The 20,093-nt window shown below is 44.4% G+C and overlaps 1 protein-coding gene across 5 annotated transcripts in view; it reads right to left on the bottom strand.

Moving 5' to 3' along the window:
* Positions 1-806: 806 nt before the first annotated feature.
* Positions 807-20,093, bottom strand: part of Msh3 (mutS homolog 3) — a 142,036-nt gene continuing 122,749 nt past the window's right edge. For all 5 annotated transcript variants that reach the window (XM_052743594.1, XM_052743590.1, XM_052743591.1 and 2 more), the window contains 4 exons: positions 13,148-13,334; positions 10,293-10,422; positions 4,458-4,620; positions 807-1,523 (listed from right to left, as the gene is read on the bottom strand). In XM_052743594.1, coding sequence (XP_052599554.1) covers positions 1,412-1,523; positions 4,458-4,620; positions 10,293-10,422; positions 13,148-13,334 — 592 coding nt within the window. In that variant the 3' untranslated portion in view covers positions 807-1,411. The remainder of the gene's footprint in view (positions 1,524-4,457; positions 4,621-10,292; positions 10,423-13,147; positions 13,335-20,093) is intronic.

The raw sequence follows: 20,093 nt of genomic DNA, 5'->3' as shown, positions 1-20,093 counted from the left end.
AGCAATGAAAGAGATACCATGATGAAGAGAGATATCATGGGGATAGAGAAACCCGGTGCTAGGGAAGTTGCCAGGAATCCCCAAGGATGACCCCAGCTTGGACTACTATAAATAGTGGAGAGGGTACCTGAACTAAACTGGCTTACCCCAGTAATCAGACCAGTGAATACCCTAACTGTCATCACAGAACTTTTCTCCAGTGGCTGATGGAAGCAGATGCAGATGCAGAGATCCACAGTCAAACACTAGGCTGAGCTCCAGGAGTCCAGTCAAAGAGAGAGAAGAAGGATTCTATGAGCTAGTGCATCAGGATCATGATGGGGAAACCTGCAGAGACGACCAAACCAAACTAGTGGGAACTCATGAAAGTTGGATCAATGACTGTGGAGCCTCCATGGGACTGGACTAGGCCCTCTGCATGGCGAGACAGTTGTGTAGCTTGATCTGCTTGGGGGCCCCCCTGGTGGTAGGATCAGAATCCATCCCTGGTGCATGAGCAGGCTTTTTGAAGCCTACTACCTATGATGGGACACCTTATGCAGCCTTGAGGCAGGGGGAAGGGCTTGGACTTGCCTCTACTGGATGTGCCTCCCAATGGGAGGCCCTTGCCTTCTTGTGGGGGGGAGTGGGGAGTAGGTTGGGAGGAGGAAGCTGGGGGGCGGGAGGAGGGAAAGGGAGATCTTTGAATGGTGTGTAAAATGAATGAAAAAACTTTTCTTAATTTAAAAAAAAGAAAAGAAAGCATGACAACTGTCTAGTATCAGGAAATCAAAATTCAATAAGCCATACCAAATTTTGAGCAAGTATTCATTCCATAGTTTTTATTGAAATGAATGATGAAATGATTTCCATAACAACCTTTAAGCTGTTTAAAATGATGACAACATTTAGCTCTTCAAATTTCATATGGCTTTTTCCTTCCTGTGCTCTGGCTCCGTGGTTCTACTTCTCATGAAAATGTTCATGTCTGTGGTGAACAAACATGTGGCATTATAAAATTCTGTAGTTCTCATAAAAGTGGGTTCCAATCAGATTACCCCGTTGCCAATTGTCTGAACGAAATGAGAACCGTTCGGCTCCTGTGACAGCGCAGTGCTGAGTGCTACCACTCTAGGCTTCTCTTAGGAGATTCAGGTTTTTATACGGAGCTTGCTGCCTGGGAAAATTTCTAATTACCCAGTGAAGCTTTCACATTCCAAAGTATGTGTTCTTCTAAAGGTGGGAAGGTGAGAGCCGGAAAAGCTCTCCCTTCACAGAGGAAGAAACTTGTTTCAGCAGGAAGACCATGCTCATCATAGGTGTTCATGTCACAAAGACAGGCCGTAACCAGAAAGTTCTCTCCTAACGTTTGCAGCTTCAGTTCTCCAATTTTTGCTTTAATAAAAAAAAAATAAAGGAGTTTTCTTTCATTTTAGTGTGGGAGAGAAGTCTGTATTCCCTCTGTCCCCAGTTCCTCTGTCCACGTCTGCAGACCCTTCACATCATGCGTCATCCACACATCTGCAAAGCACTTGAGCCTTTTCCTGGAGAAAAATAAAGAATTAGTTATTTTGGAATGGGATTAATGGGGGAGGGTGTCTCACAGGAGCAAAGAAAGCCTACTCAGTTGGGACAGAAAGGACTCTGTGGACAGGAAGCTATGACAGTGTCCCCAACTCCAGGGCTACAGCGGCATCAAAGATCGAGGTTATTGATCACCACGATTGTCTTCCTGCTGCCTTCTAAAATCCTGCCTGCAGGGAGGGGCCTATGACTTCTGAACTCTGCCAGAGGCTGGTGGTGTCCCAATCTGTGTCCAAAGACAAAATATTCCTATTTATATTTATATAAATATACATTTATAATAGGATAAAAAGCAAAACTGATTTAATCACATAAAGCTGGGAAGCCAAAGGACCAACAGCAGCAGCCCACGGAGCAGCAGCAGAGCAGGAGTCCAGTTAGCCATTACTCCAGGGCCGGAGGAAGAGTTCCAACTACTGCCTCATGTCTAATGAGCTTGGTGGCCCTGGGTCAGCTCCTTGCTGAGACCTGGTCGCGGCACACAAGGTTGTCATGAGGATTAGGTGTGTCAATGTGGGTAAGTCAGTTGGCACAGTGCCCAGGAAGCTACAGGTGACTGTACATAATCCTTTCTGTATGTATGTGGTGAGTATGCAATTAATCCTTAACTACTGTAGCACATCCACACCTACCCCACAAGAATCAGCTTTCTTTTTATCTGACCAAGAGAACTGATGGGAAAATGCTTATAATGCACAGGGAAAGTGTGTACAGCATTTTGACAAACCACAAAATAGTCCATCTTCAAAAAATTAGGGGGTGTATTTATTTTATATGTATGAGTGTTTTGCTGGCTTGTATGTTTATTTACCATGTGCATGGTTAGTGTTCATAGAGGCCAGAAGAGAGGGTCAGATCCCTTGGCACTGGAGTTACAGATGGTTGTGAGATGCCATGTAGGCACTGGGAATCGAACCTGTGTTCTCTGAAAGAGCAGCCAGTGCTGAACCACCTCTCTCCAGATCTGAAATATCCCATCTTAATGTAATGTCTCACCTTATAAAGATAACTGCAGATTTAAAAATGTCACATGTTAGTTGGAAAAACGAATGTCTATAATAATCTGTGAACTTTCTAATTTTCTTGCTTTAGCTTTTGAGGCTACAGTAATAACAAGTATGAACTATTTTATTGCCAGCTTGTATATGTGTCCTTTGAGGCAGGGTTTCACTATGTAGCCCTGGCTAGCCTGTAACTCACTATGTAGACTAGGCTAGCCTCTAACTCACAGAGATCCACCTGCCTCTGCCTCCAGAGTGCTGGGGTTAAATGGGTGTGCCACCACACCCGGTATAATCTTTCAAGGTAGAAGTTTCTTCTTATTTCTTCCAGAAAAAGGTGATCGGATGATAAGAAAGACTATGTTCATCTTTGAACTTTGCAGAAGTCTAAGGTTTAGATTTTGAGCTCCCATTAATAAACTTGTCAGGAAACTTTTTATATTAATTTGTCTTGTAACAGAAATAGGCCCTTGCTTCTGGTGTGACATTGCAGAAGTGATCTAGAAGACTGTGCCAACTCAAGCTATTCCCTAACTGTTTAAGAGAGAAAAGGCTGTGACTTGTATTTGTTCTCAGAATGCTTTCTTCGTGGTCTCTCCCCTCAGGTATACCCTAGGAGTATATTAATTAAGATTAGTTTATGAACTCACTACACACTGACTAGCTATCAAGCATTCACATAAACTGTGGAGGTGAGGGGACTGCAGACAGAAGCCAGATCACAATTGTCACACTCAATACAGAAATAAGTGCATGTGGATAATATGATCTCATGGCTACACACTACAATTTTCACTCATATCCTGACAGAATTCTGCCCCTGCCAGATTCATTTATTCACTTTTATTTATATATACAGATGTGTGGCTGTGTGTCTGCATGTGTTTAGGTGCACCATGCCTGTGGAGGTACTCACTGAGGCCAGACGCACTGGATCCCCTGAGACTGGAGTTACAGACAATTATGAGCATCTAGGTGCTGGGACTGAACTTGGTCCCCTAGAAGAGCAACAAGCACTCTTAACTGCTGAGGCAGGTCTCCACACCCCATGTCCTGACAAAATTCTTTGGATTTCTTTCATTACATTTGTTTATTTAGGGGGTGGGAACATGCCCCAGTGTACATGTGGAGGTCAGAGGACAACTTGAGGTGGGGAGAGAGGTTCTCTTTCCACCAGGGACCAAATTCAGGTTGTCAGGTCTGGTGGCAACCTTTACCCACAGAGATACTGTTATCAGTCTGTGACAGAATTCTGAATTCTGAAAGCTGTTTATTCCTGCAGATGCACTGTGTGAGTAAGATAAGTCCTGTGCAGGCCCCAAGTACATCAGTAACTTTTAAAATAACTGCAATTCCGGATTGTTTGGCTCGGCCTGGGAGGAGGGGACTAGACCTACCTGGACTGAGTCTACCAGGTTGACCTCAGTCTGTGGGGAAGGCTTTGCCCTGGAGGAGATGGGAATGGGGGGGGTTGGGTTGGGGGGAAGGTGAGGGGGACGGGAGGGGGGAGAACAAGGGAATCCGTGGCTGATATGTAGAACTGAATTGTATTGCAAAATAAATTAAAAAAAGAAAAAAAAAATAACTGCAATTCCTCAGCAGCTAAGGTATTGGCTCACACCAAGATAATTCTGTAGGAAAAACAAGACCAAAAAGGATTGTTTGCCACCTAATGAAGACCCGACACAAACATGGGCTGAATTCTTCTGAGCTCTGTCCAAAGCTGCTTGCCTCCAGCCGTAAGGAAAGCCTGAAGAAGAGGCTCCATAGTAGTCCTTCAACCCAAACTCCAAAGAGCTGCCCATGGTCATTTACACGACCACCCTCTTCCTTAGAGAGCTGAGAAGGTGCCACTAGGAAGCAAAACAAATAACAAATCAAAGACATTCCAACCTTCTCAGGTTGACTAAGCCTTCCAGCTCTTTGGACTTGTGAGCGGCTTTCTTCAAGATTTCTCCAGGCACATCCGCTAGCTTCGCCACATTCAGGCCGTAACTCCTCGCTGCAATTCCTCGGGTTATCTGATAGAGGAATGTGACAGAGTCTGGCATGTCACCTATCAGGTAAAGAGGGAGAAAAAAGAACGATCAAAACTGCATCCAGCAGGCAGGTTAAGTGGACGGCAAAAGAAGATAAAGGCTCCCACAACTGGCCGGGCGGTGGTGGCACACGCCTTTAATCCCAGCACTTGGGAGGCAGAGGCAGGCGGATCTCTGTGAGTTCGAGGCCAGCCTGGTCTACAGAGCGAGTTCCAGGAAAGGCGCAAAGCAACACAGAGAAACCCTGTCTCGAAAAACCAAAAAAAAAAAAAAAAAAAAAAAAAGCTCCCACAAGCTTCTGTTAACACTCACAACCTGAACACAGTTTCCCAGCCACCTGTAGCTTGTTTGATTGAGTTGGAAAAAGATAAAGTTTTGAAACAGGGCGGTGGTGGCAGTGGTGGCAGTGGTGGCGGCGGTGGCGGCGGCGGCGGCGGCGGCAGCAGAGTCAGGCGGATCTCTGTGAGTTCGAGGCCAGCCTGGGCTACCAAGTAAGTTCCAGGAAAGGCGCAAAGCTACACAGAGAAACCCTATCTCGAAAAACCAAAAAAAAAAAAAAAAAAAAAAAAGATAAAGTTTTGAACATGATTATGCATTTAGGGGGCTTGGCTCACTTAAAATAGTCTTGAATAATGGGTGGCTATGAAATCTGAACTGAGCTTCTGTATTAAAGGAGAACAGTTCAGGCGTATGCGCAGTAGGACATGATGTGTCCCGTAGTTCAAGTAGCAGGGACGTTCTGGGTAGAGGAGCTGTGCACACTGAAGTGGGTGCCCTGCTTAGCGCCTCTTGGGATGAAGGCTTATTTCCACAGCTGTTAGGAAGGCTGTTGGCCTGAAATCATCAGCTGGTGTTCATGCCCTGTGTCATTTCCTCCTCTTGAGTGTGGGATGGACCCAGTGACTCGCTTCTAATGGACAAAATATGGCACTGCGGAGAGCAGGCCGGAGAACATTGCATCCTCCATCTTGGGCACCCTTCCTTTCTTCTTGCTCTGAGGAAAGCCAGCTGCCATGTGGTGGGCTGCCCCATGAAAAGGCCCACATGGAAACCTGTCACTCAACAGTCAGTGAAGGACTATGGCTTGCCAACACCAAGCTGATGCTATACCCTGAGGCCTGTACAAAGCTGTGGGAGGGATTGGGAAGCAGGTTTGCCTGGCTGACCCATGAACTGACTGCCTTCCAGTCAAAGCTCTCAGAGGTGCTCAGCCAAGTTCCCCTAGATGTCAGACACACAGGAATGAGAGACAATTTTTATCTTAAGCTGATTATTGAGATAGCAAGCTGCTGAACTTTTTTTTTTTTTTTTTTTGAAATTACTGTAAGCTAATAGTGATAAATAATAAAGGATATAGAGGCCTCGCCTTCCTTAATTTCCAGTTGAGGTAATTCTGAAGGACCATCCCAGCCTCCAAACTCTGCCCCCACCGCCACGAACTGAAACTTTAAAGACCTAGGAAAGCTCAGGTACAGAGCTCCGTAGCTCTCTCAGAACCTAAAGCACTACAGGATCACACAGCTTTAAAACAAAAACTCACCATCGAGTCACATCTGGTCCTAGATGGGCCAGATCTTCATGGTTTCTGTGACCCTAGCACATGCTGTAAATTCACCAAGAGCCTTGGCTTCTTTGTCAAGTGGGTATGCTTTGATAATCAGTTACCGATGAGAAAAGCCAAGAGACCGAACACAAAAGTAAAAGGAGACAATAGAATTCACCTCCTATGAGAATCCAGTAGCAGAAAATAATAGCTTTCTCGGGGTGTTTGCTACAAGTAGGAGGTGAGAAGAATGCCGCAGACGTTATTACCAAACACTAAGAATACCTTCTACCTCCAGATGAAAGAGAGATACAAAGAAGGGTGAAGAGTGGGTGAGCGCGGATGAGGGAAGGTCGGGTCTGCAAACCCCAATGGCTTTTTGTTACTCTTCCATGAGCACAAGATGAAGAGGCAAGTGAACAGCAGTAGCCATCAAAAATGCAAACCTTAAGACAAAAAATAGTCCTGGCTCTTTCCAGGCTAATCTAGCTTCCATGCTGGTCTTTCTTAAGCAAGACAAAATTCATTCATCTGTCTGTCCTCCCATCTGTCCAAGCATGCTGCTGGCCAGCATTATCCGACAGCCTGGTATGTAGTGCAACCCTCCTTTCTTAGAAATGGGTTTGCGGATACATTTTCCAAGAGTTGTTATTTTTTTCCCTTTGCATATAATATATAGCATATGTTGGAGCTACATATGATATACAGATATGTATATGCTATATGTAAACAGTAGGGATGGCTGAAACAATGGTTCTGTTTATCCTTATATTTTTTAAGACATGCTTCACTGTATTACCTGGGTCACCACAAACTTTTGGCTCAAGTGATCCTGTGCCTCAGCCTCCTCAGGACCTGGGACTATACATCCATATCTTCTTTGTGCATATTTTCTACAATGCTTTTTAAGCATAATATAGCTATACACTACAGTTTAATTACATAATGTATTATATTACTCTGAACCTTGAACACATTATTATCATATGTTAGTACAAACAGTGGCTGAATCTAACACCATATGCTGGTCTCCACTTTAGGATTGTTCTCATGCCTTCAAGGTAAAGAACATGATCACTCTCCCCAGGGGTCTCTTTTTGTTGTTAGATTTTGCCTCAAGCCTGTACCTTCTTGGTGGACGGTATGCATGTGTGCATGTCTGTGATGGAGATATGGAGGCAGGAGGAGGCAGGTGGGAGGAGAGAGGAATAAAAACAGCCCATTGTTCTAGGTCCTCACCACAAAGGATCTCAGTGAGTTCTTCTCTTGCAAGCTACACTCCTTTCTTAGGGATATTTTGAAAACTAATCACTGTCAGAGTCTATGAATATGTTTCTATTATAAAGAAAATTAGCAAAACCTATTTTAAGGCCAAATTTCTCAATGAGAATGATATTAAAGAGATGTGTTCTGATCAAATTATTTCCAAGTTGTTTTTCTTTCTTTACACTTCTTTCTTTTGCTGTGCGGACAGTGCACGCATGGCCCAGAGGGTGTGCTTGCCAGAGGACAACTTTGGGAAGTCAGTTCTTTCCTCCCCAGTGTGGGTTTCAGAGATGAGCTCAGCATCAGCTTTGGCAGCAAGGGCATTTAGCCACTGAATTCATCAAGTTCACTCAGCAGGCCTGATCAAGTCACTTCAGAACTTGCCTTTTTTGAGAGCTGTATAGAAGTTTAGAGATGGATACAATGAGACAATTGTCTTCTTATCCCTTGACACAGGGTCTCATGTAGTCCAAACTGACCTTGAACTGGCCAAGTAGCTAAGGATGACCTTAAATGATCTTCATGCCTTCACCTCCAAAGAACCAGGGTATAGGCATGCAATACAATACCTAGTTTTGTCTAGGCCTTTACAATTGCTCTCCTGGCTTCTGATCCATCACTTCGGCTACCGCACACCCCTTGAAACATAGGCCTTGAATAGCTTACCTCGTTTCATTGACAGTACTGGTCTACCCAAAATCCACTGCATTTTTAAGGAAACTTTTGTATTAAAAGGAATTGACTTCCTGTCCATTGAATCAGGGCAATCTCCTCACACTCAGCTCTAAAAGTGGATCCTGATTAATTTTGAGACCAAGTTATTTCTGCCATTCTCATTTAGAGGCAACTCAATTCTGACAATGAGATTGGAATGACCCTGAGATGCTAGAAGGCACCTGAAAAAAAGTTGCCTTGCTCCTAAGACAGTTACAAGAAGGAGCAGAGACACAGGTCAGTGGCAGAGTGCAAGCTCAGCATAAACACAGCCTGGTTCAACACCCAGCACCAAAAGTGAGGCAAGAAAAACATGGAAAAGTCTCCTAAACGCCAGCTCCTCTTCTAGCGCCAGACCCTGTCAAGCATCCAGTGTGTGATATCTGAAAGACCTATAGCCATCTTCCCACTGGCCTGCGACAGGGTCAGCAGGGCAGGAAGACAGCCAGGAGAACTGCTGGAGGAGCTGGCGCTGCACTGAGGTGTTACACTGGACAGCCTTACTGTGGATCCAGTGATCCAGTGCTTTGTTAGAGGAGATCACACACTTAGGGAAGGAGAACTCTTGGGGACCGCAAAGACAGCCTCAGGAAAGCAGACGTGAAGCTTCTCCTGAGCAGCAACCAGTTCCCAGGAGAAGAATGGCAAAAGGCTCCGGCAGAAAGGCTCCAGTGGGAACAGCAGGTTCCGTTACGCTGGCGATGCTCAGAGAGACATTCCTCAGAGCTATCACAGGGCCAAGGAGGACTCGGCTACAGACTCAAAGCACATGACAAAATACACAACTAAAAATCAAGCCGAATTGGTTCTTAGCACCCAGAAGTAGTTGTAAAGAAAAGAGAATGTGCTTGTCTGATGGATGAGTGGGCACCACTGTCACTGTAGGGAGAGCTAAAACAACAAGCAGGCTCCAGGGGGAACGCAACGTGAAGGGTGATGTCGGGGGAGGCTGAGGTCCTAACACAATGAGGCCGCTAACAGAAGGTGCCAAGGAACGGGAACTATGCACATGATTCAGAAGCATGAGACAATGGAGGAAATAGTACCAAGTCTGTCTCGTGCCTGGGATGAGGAAGGGCCTGGAGTAAAGAGATGGAAGCTTGTGAGCGGTGTTCAAGTCTAAGAATTACCGCCACAGACAAAATCAATATAATAAAATGCCAAACGCTCCAGGGCACAGGATTCTGCACTGGGTCGGCAGCGAGTCTGCATGCCCTTCGAGGCAGCTCCTCAGGCCCTCCCCACTGAAGAACTCTACTTTGTTTTGCAAGCCATTAAACTGGATGCAGATTAATAAGAAGCAAAACTTCGTGAGAGAATTTATGAAGTGTTTTTCAGGGCTCAGGGATTGCTTATCATTACATTTATCTTAGGTCCAGTACTTTGTTTTATTTGGGCCATCTGCCTGATTTCTTTTTAAGTTCTGTCTTTACTACTTTCTCAAACTTAAATTTGGACTCTGGCGTGTCTTGGATAATGGATTTTCCATTACAGCATACCAACTGTGCAAACTACCACAGGCTGGTAGCTTAAAAAAACTACTGCTGGGGGTGGGGGTTGCTCTAACGCTTACTAGGTTACTTATGGCACACGCATTTCTTCCTGTTGGCTAAGGATGCTCCTTCTCAGGGAAAGAGCTCGTCCTCTGATGGAAGCAGTACTGGAGAAGCTAGGGAAGCAGGGCCCAGAAGCAGAAAATGTGGCTGACATGGGCAAGCCACTTCTCCCCTGATTCTCTTTTATTACACTAAGACACAACTCAGCTCCACTCTAGAACACGACCTGTAGTAAGTATGTTAGATGATATGGGGGAGGTGGTGAACATTTTAAAGGTGACTGAAAGTCCTCTGCACTCGACTATCTTATCCTAGGATGAGAACTGAGGAAAAACGTGCAGGACTAAGAGGAACTTCTGCTTTGGGAAAAAGGGTCGCCATTTAAACAGATGAGGGAAAAACAGAGAAGGACTTTGAGTTAGCAAACAAACACATGTACATGCTTCGTGACTCAAGGCTTACAGCAAATGAATTTGCCAAATGTTTTTTAGAATGGATGATCACAGCTTGCATTATTAATAAGCAATGAGCTCATATTCCTATAAACTTGGAGTTACCGAGCTGAATGTCAGGACTATTCACCTTGTTGCTCCTGCAAGGGGTTGCATACCTGACTCCTGCTGGCTCTCATCCTCACTGACCAAGAATCCCATGTGGTAATTCCCCACCTGCTCCGGGTAACGTTTTTCTAGTTCACAGACTGGTGGATAGTGGGTGACGAACAGGGTTAAGGATTTCACCTAAAACAGTGAGACATATAGTGTTGTTTTAATGAAAACATCTCAACTCTAAAAATCCGAATCTTCAGAAAAGCTGCAAGAAAAGAACGAAAACCACCATATACTCTTGGTTTAGACAACCAGTTACCACTCTGCCACATTCCCTCTTTCCTTCATTCCATGCAGGCAGGCAGACAGACAGACACACACACATACATGCACACACACACATACACATGCACACACACACACACACACACACACACACACGCACACACATACACATGCACACACACACACACACACACACACACACACACACACGCACGCACGCACGCGCACACACACATGCACATGCACACACTTTCCTGAGTCTTCTTTCCCTCCTCCAGTACTGATGGCTGAACCCAGAGGGCTTTCACACACTAGGCAAGTGTTCTGCTACTGAGCTACATCTTTAGCCCTAACCATTTGAGAATTAGTTGCAGAGAGTGTCTGTAAACATTTAAGATTCTATCTTCTAGGAACAAAATCCCATGCAACCAGAATAAAATTTATATATAAGAAATTAATTATCATAGAATATGACTCATATGTTTTAATATCCTCTTTTTTTAGTCTTTTATGGCATTAACACTGTGGTTAACATAGAAGTCAACTGCTTTCCTATATACCAGAAGTTAAAAAGTAGAATTTGGGCCGGGCAGTGGTGGCGCATGCCTTTAATCCCAGCACTCGGGAGGCAGAGTCAGGCGGATCTCTGTGAGTTCAAGGCCAGCCTGGACTACCAAGTGAGTCCCAGGAAAGGCGCAAAGCTACACAGAGAAACCCTGTCTCGAAAAACCAAAAAAAAAAAAAAAAAAAAAAAAAATTCTATAAAAAGTAGAATTTGAAATTAAAAGAAAAACTAAGCATCACTTATACAAGCACTACTCAAATTAAATTCTTGGGCATAACTGTAAAAAACGTATTTTAGCTGGGCGGTGGTGGCGCACGCCTTTAATCCCAGCGCTCGGGAGGCAGAGGCAGGCGGATCTCTGTGAGTTCGAGGCCAGCCTGGGCTACCAAGTGAGTCCCAGGAAAGGTGCAAAACTACACAGAGAAACCCTGTCTCGATAAACCAAAAAAAAAAAAAAAAAAAAAAAAACGTATTTTAGAATGCACCCAACAAGAACCATGTAACTCTAAGGAAAGACACCAAAGAGAAGCTAACCACAGAGCAGCCAGGCCATGCTGCTGTTCAGGAAGAGTCAGTACTGTCAGAGGGTAGTTCTTCCCAACCATGAGGTCAGGTCGTGAGCAGTCCTGCCCTCTGCAGGTCTCTTGACTGCTTGCCTTGGAGGAAACCTGGCCTCACTCTGTCGAAGACACCCAGTAGGCCCAGGGAAAGAATGGAAGGCCCAGGCAACCCCAGCACCAAGCTGGGAACCTTATGTGTGAGCCAGGACATTACTGGGGATCCTGCGGTTCTTGTCCAGCTTTCAGATGCCAGCTGCCCCCACTGGCGGCCTCACCATAGCGATAGCAAACACTGAATCAGAAGCCCCCCGCCATGCCACTGCTAAACCCTGGGTGAACAATGACATTCATTTATTGGCAGTCCTAACACTGACACAGTCTAACACAGCAGAAATTATGAACTTGATCTCGGGGTGGCAAACTCAGTTCTGTCCCAACTTCCTCCTAAAGGTTAAGCAGATGTTAAAATGTGTTGGTGGTACAAATGGGACTTTACCAAATGAAGCAAAAATCATATTTTTTCAAATAAGGATTTTTTTTGTTTGTTTTTTGTTTTGTTTTTTTTGTTTTTCAAGACAGGGTTTCTCTGTGTAGCTTTGGAGCCTATCCTGGAACTCACTCTGTAGCCCAGGTTGGCCTCGAACTCACAGAGATCCACCTGCCTCTGCCTCCCAAGTGCTGGGATTGAAGGCGTGCGCCACCACCACCAGGCTCAAATAAGGATTTTTAAAGAAAAATGAAAAGTATTCATTTTAAAGGAAAAAATCATGTTATCATTATGTGTATTATCTAAATAAACGTTGGAACAAACCCCAGAACTTATCCTAGCTATTTAATTCAGTAACGAAGGCACTGAAGTGCTTGCCACACAGGACAAAGCTAGGTGTGCTGTGAGAGCGTGCACTCTCATTCCTGGGGAGGTGGAAACAGGAGGCTCTCTGGGGCTCCTGGCTTGCAAGCCTGGCTTATTAGGTCCCGGGTGAGAGCCTGCCTCAAAGCACAAGGTGGACAGCTTCTGTGGAACAACACTTGAGGCTGACCTCCAGCTTCCACATGCACGTGTGCCCATGTGCACCCCACAGACATGCACACTCCTTGCTCATACACATACAGAAGGGGGAGGGGCATGCAGGTATTAATAAGGGCATTACGACCATAGTTATACAGTAACCATGAGGACACATTTCAGGTCTCACCACAAAAAGTGAGGCGACAGACTTATTAAGGAGCTGAGTTCAATTATCTCACGTTTAAATGGATGTTGTTATAACATGCCAACTTAAAATAATATTAGTTCATAAAAACTGTAAAGGGGGCTGAAGAGATGGGTCAGCAGTTAAGAGCACTGGCTGTTCTTCCAGAGGTCCAGAGTTCAATTCCCAGCAACCACGTGGTGGCTCCCAACCATCTGTAATGAGATCTGGCGCCCTCTTCTGGCATGCATACATGTATACATAATAAATAAATCTTTTTAAAAAAAAACAGTCAAGGTGTGGTGGCTGCTTACGTCTCTGATAAAATACTCCAGCGTAGCATAGGCGATGGCGATGCCATCATGGGTGCTTGTCCCTCTTCCCAGCTCGTCCAGGATAACCAAGGACTGAGGTGTTGCTTTCCGGATTATTTCTGCTGTGTCCGTGAGTTCTTCCATGAAAGTACTCCGACCTTGGTATATATTGTCTGCAGCACCCATCCTACAAGCAAGGTCAGAACACGTGATTTTCCCGAGTTACTTCCTTTGAGGCCAAATAATTGCTTTATGAACAATAAATTTATGATGTGTGTATGTAACAGTAATTGAAATTATTTTAAATTGAAATTATATTAAATAAAACATACATTGGATACAAAGAATGTATTGGACCCAAATTGAACCCTGAAAGAACATTCTAGACAGAACTCTGGAAAAGTAGGCAGTTTCACCTGTTTTTGTCTTCAAAATTCCAAACCCACACCTTGGTGTTCCCAGGACAAAATAACACTTCTCTGTGTCACTATGCTTAAAAATCTATTAGCGGTAGGACTTGTACAATTTGGGAAGTTTTCCAGCATTTTCTTATGCAAAATCCAGGGTGATTAAAAAGTCAATTACTATATACAAAATAATTTCCACACAATGAAACTTTTGTCCTAGAACTAACTTACAGATGTTTAAAGGCTTTGGACAGCAACTCATAGAGGTTCCCATGTAAACACATCTCCAAGATGTCAGAGTCCGAAACTCTCAAGACTGTCTGTCCTTCCATAAAGCAGTCTTCTGGAGTTTTGAGTATATAGCTATGCACTGTGCATGACTCAGAAAAGGCTCCAGCACAGGTATTTCCTTAACTCATATAACCATAGGTCCCTGAAACTTCTTCCAGGGCACTGGTGACAGCAATATTCTGTCACGTTTACTTGGGAAAACATTTAGTCGTAAAAGGAACCTGAAAGATGAGAAAGAGTAACAGGGTAATAGAATAAGGTCTTGCAACTAATTAGAAAGCCCAGAATTCAGGCTTGAAGTTCACAGTTGGCGTCACAGAACGCTAGTAACTGTTGTCTCTGTGAACCCCCTTATCAACGTAGTTCTGCATCAACAGTTCACAAACCAGGTACACACTTCACACCTGACCTGCAGCACTCCAGTGGAGCCTGTATTCTGCACAAATTCATAACCACACTGAGTCATGGGCAGCATGGCTGGAGCAGGCAACCACAAGGGAGATGAATCCTGATGCCCACGGTGGGCGCAGCTCAAGTTGTAACAGTAATAAGTGGCATTTGAAAACAAAGTGCTGTCAATTTTATCCATTTTAAAATCAATCCACAGAAAACATCATCTGAAATGCTGCTAACTTAGCAACACTCCAGCCACATTTTCAAAGTTCATACACTGTTATTTACCTCAATTTTGCAATGATTACTCTTACAATTCAGATTTTTAAATGTTTCCCAAGGGCCACCTGTTGAGGGCTGCATCACTAGACTGGGCTACTACTGTGAAATAGTGAGACTTTTATGGGCTGAATCCACATTGAAGAGGAATGAGAAAAAAGGGCTGACAAACACTCTAGGAAAAACGGGTACCAATACAATTTCCTGAGGATCATCAATACCTGTGGTATTCTCAGTGAGAGTGAGAAGGAAGACTTACAACCAACGTTCCTTAAAAAGAAACAACAGCAAAACACGCAAGCCCTGGAAACGAAAACTAAAAGCAGATCAGGGAAACATGAGACGCTATGGAAGACCACGACGCTGACCTGGAAGATGAAGCCAGAGAAACCGCCAAGGATGTAAACAGACAAGCCAAGGAGTGAGAAGACCACACGGTGGCCTGAAGCCTGGGTGTGTGGACAAGCACAGAACACGGACACAGGGAACTACGCCACCAGGTGAAGGGAGCTTTCTAGGGCAAGAGAAAGCTCGCTTCGAGCAGACAGTCCCACTAAATACTGACTGACTATGACTAGATTACATTTGGTGCAATCTTGTGACAGGATTTTAGGAAAATCCTAAATATTTCAAAGAAAAATCTCACTGGGAACAAAGGGAGGAGACAGACTGTGACTTTCATCCACAATGAAAGCCATGTTGGAAGAGCAGGAACAATGCCTTGAGATTTCAAATCTGGGTGTTCATTTTATCTAAACTTACAAAATAGATGTAAAGAAAAATCAGGCTATTTTAGACTTTCTAGAACTTGGAATATTGGCTACTATGTTGCTTACACAAGAAAAGTACTTGAGACAGATAAGAAAAGAGAAAATAGTATTTAAGAAAAAGTATAAGGAATCGTAGCAATTGAGAGGAAATAAAAAGGCTAGAAAGAAATAAGAAGCACTTTGACTGGGATGCTTAGAAGATTCCCTTCAACAGACAAAGTTTGTATCTTAGAATTTTACATACATGCTCATTTATATTCCTGCTCTACATGTGTGCATAACCTATATATTTTAACATGAAAGTGCATGTACTGCATTACAACAATATAAACTGATTATATCTTTGTATCTTAAAACTAGCCTCTAAAAGTGGTATGTACTTAGTGAGACCTGATCTCAGCCCCCTCCCACCAGCCAAAAACCTCACCTCTACACAAGAGATCACTACAGCGACAGAAATGCTGAGACCCTGTCAAGGTAGAAGTTTTCAAAACTGAAAGGAGAAAAGAAAAGTCAGAAATTAATAAAGGATCCCTTCAGATTTTGTAGCAAGAGGTCAGACATTACTAGAACCAGCCGATAAATTTAAGCTTAGAGTTATAACTTTCTGAGAAGTTACAATGCTCACAGGAATCAACCCAGCAAGGCTCCAAGGCAGCCTCTAGTAATCAAGGCTGGAGGTGGAGGTGGTCAAGGCTCAGGAAGCCTTCCCATGCCAGTCCGTAGTTGCTGTTACTACTCTGTATTTCCTATCGTGACAGCCACTGCTTCCACAATTATAACATGTAAAAAGCATTGTACTGTGGGTCACGCTTATTGAAATGACTTGTGCAGAACCCAGGTTATCAGAGTGTGCATAAGTCATCTGTGGATGGGCACATTACTGATTGACATTTTCTCCTCCTCAAGCATCTTTCAAGCCACCAGGCAGGAAGATGGAGATTGATGTGTGCATCAGAGAAAAGCCATGGAGCAAGGCCTTCTTTCCCATCTCCAGTGGATTAACACACAGAAGAAATCCGCTACAACATGGTGGCTAACGGTATTCTAAGCATCCTCTTCAATATCGCTGGGGTTCTTTTAGAGATCTGTTGAAATGGACTCCGTAAAGCAAAGGCGCACTGTGTGCATACACAGGAAGTGGCCAGCTTGCCTTGGTATTAACTTTAAAGCACTAATGGGGACTTTTGGGAAGACTGGGTTTGTCAGAAGACATTTACAAATCTGTGTTCTCCTCTTCCCTTGCCCTTCCTGCCCCCACTTGTAGCCTGGTCCTCTGGATCAACCAGAGCCTTACAGATGCTAAGCGCATGCTCAGTACGATAATGAGTTCCAGACCAGTCCTAGCACTCAGCAAGACCTTATCTCAAAGTTAAAACAACAAGGAGCTGGGGCAGTGCAGAAGTAGAGTGTTTGCCTTGCTTGTTTATGGTCCAAGGTTCAATACCCAGCACCAACAGACAGACACACACACACAGACACACAGACACCCCCCCACATACACATACACAGATACATGCAAGCATGTGTGCGCACACACACACACACACACACACACACACACACACTTCCTCATAGCTAGGTATAGCAGAAGCAGAAACCCAAGTAAAGAGACTAGTGCCATTGCTCTGGCTGCCACTCAGAACTGCGTCACCATACACAGGATGGCTAACTTCCATGTTAGACTGTTTCACTAGGACGATGATCACAGCTGTAGACGCTTCTGGAAATCTCAGCCAAAGCCCAGACTGCCTCTTAGACACTTTTTACCAAAAATGTTTGTTCTCATTCCATCTTTCCTTCAAGACCGCCTGACTTAGACAAGCTATGAACAACAAAAGAGGACTGCACTCCACAGGCTGCTCACTTTGCCCATTCGGTTTTGTTTTTTTCTCTAGGCCTATGTTTTCTGTAGAGAATCGGGACACTTTCTCTCCCTTAATAGATCCTCTCCTTGATAGAAAGAACTTGCCCTCATCACAGCCAGGCAAAAGCCAACGGCGCTGGACAAGTTCTCGGTCACTGTTTGACACTCTTCTTTTACAGATGAACGGAGACACTGAGAAGGCAGGCCACCATCACTATCAGCAGGGCTGGTCTACGGCAGGCAAGAGGCGAACACAAGCTTTTCCGCTTGGGGCGAGATGGTTTTAAGCCATCATGAGTACTTCACACACCCTGGTAAGGTTTCTGTTCTTAAGACAGCCAGATATGATTTCAGAGATGCTCGAACAGAATTTTATTACACTTCTTCTATTAGACTAGTTAGTGGTTACAAATATCTTTTGAGTTTGTTTGTTTGTCTTTTAACTTCTTTACAAGCAAAGTCACCCTGCTCCTCATAGAATCCCCTAAGAGCTTCTGCCCTAGGAGCTGGCACAAGTCTAATCATAATTCTGCTTTCCTAGAGAACCTAATGCTGCTGACCAGACACCGTGGGAAAAGACGGCTCATTAACCAGTCACTGATGCTGCAAGTCACGTGGGAATTGTTTACTGATAACAGGATTTGCTGTTGGCTCTCCTGAATGAACATCAGGTCTATGTATTTGAGTTTGGCTGGGGACAATCAATAGATCCGAGGTTATTTTACATTTCAATCTTTGTCCTAGACCAAGACAATGATGTTCTCTTATTGCCTTATAGCTTAGTCATTTCTTTTAGTCAAAAGTAACTTCTTGCAGCAAAGCAGGATTATAGAAAACAAGAGTTTGTAATTTCATATTAAATTAACAAGACATACATATACTGGATAATGATTCTCAAGTTCTTCAGATGTTAAAATGTGTTGGAGATTTTGGGGAATTCTAGAACACGTTAGTATGTTTGTCTGGTTCACATTCAATTGTCACAAAAATGGAAAAGGCATTCTTCAGCGTTCTTCTCAGACAGAGGCTACAGTTGTGCGATTAAGAAGACAAAATCAACCGATATTTTTAGGAGTAGCAGCTGACTAATCTTACTAATCCCCTCCCCCTCCCATCCCGTAACCCGTATATAGGTCAACACAGCTTCAGAAACTAACTGGAGGAAAGAAATGATTACTTCTTTGAACTAGTTTCTACAATCAAGAACACTTCCAGGAGATTCTAAGAGACTATTTTTAATGAGATCTTGATATTCTGAGTTAGTGTGCTACATGTTTCTCAGTGACAGAAACAGGAACGGCCTCTCTCCCTTCCAATCACAGTGGCTGGGCTTTCCCAAGGAAATGCTTGTGTGAGGGAGACGTATGCTCGCGCTATCGGGGCTTAAATATTAAGCCATCAAATGAAACAATAGTTACTTGTCTTACAACAAGATTCTTTGCCATCAAGCACTTTAAAAATGTCTGGAGGTGTCCCGTTCTGTGGTAGGAAGCACGTTCCCAATGTTGCACAGCCATCTCCGCTGCCCTTTTCTAGAACTTTCAGCCTCTCTAAGAGACTGTACCCACTGAGAGCCTGCTCAGTCTTCCCAGCCGAGATGAACTACATTCTATCTTCTGACGATGAACTTCCCTATTTTCAGGATCTCAGATAGGTCACATTAGAGGACAATCAACCATTCTATCTTTTATTTGGGAAGTTTTTCAAATGGTTAAGCATTTTGGATTCTTTCCCTTTGTTTCACTTTGCTTAGATATTTGCAGAATTCTGCCCAGTGCAGCCGTCTAAGCTTCTTGTTTTCTGGGTAGTCTAACTTGAACTAAAGGTAAGAAACCTACTCAGTAATAAAATACCCTGATTTGTTTGTTTGTTCTTGAGGCAGGGGCTCACTATGTACCTCTGGTTGTCTTGGAAGTCTTCGGTAGACCAGGCTGGTCTCCAAATCACAGAGATTCACCTGCCTCTGCCTCCTGAGTGCTTGGATTAGAGGCGTGCACCACCCCGCTTAGCCCATACTTATAATTAAAAAAAAAATGGCTGGTGGAAGAGAGAAAAGAATCCAAGAAGATAAAGTCTACGAAGAGAAAAAGGTGCAATTATTAAAACTGTGAAGTTACCAAATGGTATTTAAAGGGTATACAAAATGCAAAGAGTAAACCCACCTCTTTACCTACGTGACTACTGACATTGTCTTTAGTTCAACATAAACATTACCCCTTAAGGGATGGAATTACAAACACCTGACACCTAGAGCTGGGTACTGTGATGCACATCTGTAATCCCAGCACCGCCACAGGAGGATCACCATGATAAGGCTAGAGAAAGGCACTGTCTTAAAACAAAAAAACCAAAGCTGGGGCCGGGGAACACTCAGTTGGTAAGGTGTTCACTGGGCAAACCTGAGTCAGTCACGGGACACAATGTGGGAGTTCCAGGTTCAGTGAGAGTGAGGCAGAGGAAGACGACACCTGACCTCCGCCTCCAACCTCCAGGTTCAGACACTTAAATACAGAAAGGAGCAGGGTGGCTCATTTATACCAACGTGCAGGAGGCTGAGGCAGGAGGATGGGACGTTCAGGACCAGTCTGTGCTAAAGATCACTACTTTGTGTGTGGGGGAGGAGGGCAGAGACAGACAGAGAAGGGGGGAGAGAAAGAAAGGGGAAAGAGAGACAGAGGGACAGAGAGACAGAGGGAGGGGAGGGGAGGGGAGAGGGGAGGGGAGAGGGGAGGGGAGGGGAGAGGGGAGGGGAGGGGAGAGGGGAGGGGAGGGGAGGGGAGGAGAGACCGAGAGACCACTGCACCATTAGTCACAGCAGCCATGTTGGGGCTTAGGGGGCTGACAGATAACAGGTGGGTAGTGAAACCGTGGCTCAAGTATGGAATGGAATACTATGCAGCCTCAAAAACAAGGGGGTTCTGTTACTTGTGGCCCGGATG

The sequence above is a fragment of the Peromyscus californicus genome, unplaced genomic scaffold (genome assembly GCF_007827085.1).
Source record: "Peromyscus californicus insignis strain IS unplaced genomic scaffold, ASM782708v3 Scaffold_18__1_contigs__length_77618521, whole genome shotgun sequence".
In the NCBI taxonomy this organism is placed as follows: Eukaryota; Metazoa; Chordata; class Mammalia; order Rodentia; family Cricetidae; genus Peromyscus; species Peromyscus californicus.
The sequence above is the reverse complement of the archived record's forward strand: the minus strand, read 5'-3'. Positions and strand labels throughout refer to the sequence as shown.